The 3,265-nt window shown below is 40.9% G+C and overlaps 1 protein-coding gene across 1 annotated transcript; it reads left to right on the top strand.

Annotated features, from left to right (window-relative positions):
* Positions 1-1,787: 1,787 nt before the first annotated feature.
* Positions 1,788-3,027, top strand: LOC134679401 (uncharacterized protein K02A2.6-like). The gene is made up of 2 exons (XM_063538296.1): positions 1,788-2,513; positions 2,800-3,027. The coding sequence occupies exons 1-2, from the start codon at positions 1,788-1,790 to the stop codon at positions 3,025-3,027; spliced, it is 954 nt and encodes a 317-aa protein (XP_063394366.1).
* The last annotated feature ends 238 nt before the right edge of the window (positions 3,028-3,265 follow it).

Genomic DNA, 3,265 nt, shown 5'->3' with positions numbered 1-3,265 from the left:
ATGAAAAAATCTGGTCGGTTTGAATGCAGTCTGTCGGCGTTCATTTGTTTTAAAAACAAAAAAAAATATGTCAAACCTTATTGTCAATACTCGATTCTATCAATCTGTTTCGGTATTTTTATAATATATGATGTAATTACAAGAATGCCGTCCAAAGAACTTGCAATACGAAAAAAAATCGTGAACATGTTTCAAGAAAATCTAGGCATTTCACAAAACGACATTGCTAAGTGTCTGAAAATCAATAAATCGACGGTACAATCGGTACTTTCTAAGTTCAAAAAGGACTTGACTGTGGAACGGAAGCAAGGAAGCGGTAGAAAAAGTGGACCTGTGGACAAAAAAAAGGCAAAGAAGGTAGTCGAGTGTTTTACGAGAAATCCGGGCATATCTATCCGAGATGTTGCAAAAAAGTTGAAAGTGTCCAAATCGTATGTGCAGAAAATTAAACGTTACGAAGGTTTAAAGACTTATAAAGCTGTAGTCAGACCTAATAGGTCAGAAAAACAAGAAAATTCTGTCAAATCACGCTGTAGAAAATTGTACGACCAGTTTCTGACAAAATATGATTGCCTAGTCATGGATGACGAAACATACGTCAAGGCTGATTTTAATCAGTTACCTGGGCAACAGTTTTATGTGGCAAAAAATAAGGCAACTATTCCTGATGAATATAAAAAAATTAAATTATCAAAATTCCCAAAACGTCACATGATTTGGCAAGCGATATGCTCCTGCGGTAAGAGGAGCAAAGCTTTCGTGGCTTCTGGGACAATCAATGGAGAAGTTTACAAGAAGGAGTGTCTGCAAAAGAGATTGCTGCCTTTCATCCAACAACATACGGGTTCTGTACTGTTTTGGCCGGATTTGGCGACATGCCATTACAGTGCGGTTGTCATGGAGTGGTACAGAAATAATAACGTAACCGTAGTACCAAAACAAGCAAATCCCCCCAATTGCCCAGAACTGAGGCCCATTGAGAAATATTGGGCCATAGTGAAAAAAAATCTAAAAAAGTATAAAACGGATTGTAAAGACGTTAAAACTTTTAAGGCGAAGTGGCAAAAAGCTAGTAAAGAAGTTTCTGATTATGTTGTTCAGCGAATGATGACGAAGGTGAAGTCTAAAGTACGTAATGTCATACACACGCATAAACTTGAGTAACTTTTGTATTGTATTTTTATAGCCTCTGACATGTATTATTAGTAAAAAAAAAGTTACATTAAATTTCGTTTTATTGAGGAAATTACAAAAAAATATGTACGACCAAATTTTTTCGTGTCCACACTTTATATATGTCGCCGTGTGTAACTATAGATCAGTTTACTCAATATATCTGTAGGTAGACAAATCCACCCCATAGTGTAAGGATATTTTTTGATAATAATTTCTTTTGTGTGAGTGCAGAGGAGTAAATTTTTATAATTAAGATGGGTGGGGTCCCACAGTATGGGGTACTGTGCAAAATAATGATCGAAATGCACATTCTACATTATTTCTTTATCTTTACTAATGAAACTTCATTGACATTTAGGAGACGCGAGACGCTTGTTATTAAACTCTATGTTATTAAATAACGGTCAGGAAAGGAAAATATTGACAATTGTAAAGAAAGTCTTGCCAGAAAGAATAAGGCTAGACATAAAGCGGTGCGGTGCGATGTGTTAAGGGTAGGGTAAAAAGGGACCAGATATCATACGAAGACGGAATCTTACTTTGGAACGGAAGACTCGTCTTACCAGAAACACTCCGACCACAGATCCTGAAAATGCTACACGACGGCCATAATGGCATCACAGCCATGCAGTTCACTGGCACGTCTTCACGTATATTGGCCAAACATCGACAAAGACATATTAACTTTCTCAAAAAGGTGTAGTCTATGTCAGCAGTCCAGAAGCAACACGAACGAAGCTCCGGTGTTTCCGTGGGGAATACCAGTGGAGCCTTGGCACAGGTTACATGTAGACTACGCGGGGCCATTCTTAGGTCACATGTGGTTAATAGTTATAGATGCCTATACGAAGTGGCTAGAGGTTGTGCCAATGAACGTTACAACAACGAGGGCAACAGTGCAGAGATTAAAGAACATATTTGCTACATTTGAAACACCAAGATATATCGTAAGTGATAACGGGCCACAATTCACTTCAAAAGATTTTAACCATTTTTGCCAAGTATCAGGCATTACGCACATTAAAACAACGCCCTATCATCGAAAAACGAACGGATTGGCGGAGCGCGCAGTGCGCACGTTTAAGGAGCGAATGCTAGCCAGTGACAGAAGCCTTGACCTCCAGGAACGCCTTAACAGCTTCCTTCTAGGATACCGCACTACCCCACGACGCTCAACAGATCGGTCGCTCTACGAAATGATGTTCGGAAGGCCATTACGCACTACTTTCGACCCAAAGCCTGACGTAAGAGAGAACATGGAAAAGGCACGCCTCAAACAGATACTGAGACCTACCAACAAAGTAGTTATGCCTCCGGTATATAAACCTGGCGATGAGGTTTGGATAAACAAACCTATCTGTAAGGGGTCTGACCCTGGAACAATCATTAAATGCAACGGACCTTACTCTTACGAATGAGAACTCACGAACGGAGTACATAAACGCAAACACGCAGATCAGCTTCGCCTAAGAACTAGTACCAAGGACGGCCATCGACACAAACCAACAAACATCTCGACATGTGCCCGAAACTAGACAACCCGAATCTGAACAAGTCCCAAGGAGAACGATTAAGATCAAAAATTTTACATACTACAGACGTAACGTTAACACTCGAGAACAGAGTGGCGACCATGGCGAACAACCGGCCCCAGTAGCGCCCAACCGGGATCACCCAGACGGTCCCATGCCCCCACCGGCACCTGTGGCCTCCACCAGCAGGGATACAGGCGGAGGAGCAGCTGAGCCGCCTGCGCCATCCCCACCATCTGCTCAGCCAGATCCACCCTCGCCGCGCCGGTCGGGACGGAAGACGAAACCACCGTCACGTTTTGGCTTTTGGGGATTATAGACAAACAAGCCTTTTTGTGAGAGGAGGAGTAATGTAGTATCATGCCAATCTCAACCTATATACTTATTGTCAACCTCAACGCTATTATACTTACTTTACTTCTATGATGTCAACTGCCAATGTCTTCTGAACATTCGGAATAAAACTACGAGATTTATAAATATGTTTTAATATAACAAATAATAAGAGTAACTTCATTAAAGAAAACTTGATTAGTTTCTGTACGTATTCTTGTTGA

The sequence above is a fragment of the Cydia fagiglandana genome, chromosome Z (genome assembly GCF_963556715.1).
Source record: "Cydia fagiglandana chromosome Z, ilCydFagi1.1, whole genome shotgun sequence".
In the NCBI taxonomy this organism is placed as follows: domain Eukaryota; kingdom Metazoa; phylum Arthropoda; class Insecta; order Lepidoptera; family Tortricidae; genus Cydia; species Cydia fagiglandana.
Note: the sequence above shows the minus strand (reverse complement) of the source record. Positions and strands in the feature narration are given on the sequence as shown.

Bases quoted from the DNA above. Each gene is read 5' to 3' on its own strand.
- LOC134679401 (XM_063538296.1), top strand. From the start codon at position 1,788: ATGGCATCACAGCCATGCAGTTCACTGGCACGTCTTCACGTATATTGG. The intron at 2,514-2,799 runs GTTTGGATAAAC...ACTCGAGAACAG, and splicing joins TATATAAACCTGGCGATGAG to AGTGGCGACCATGGCGAACA.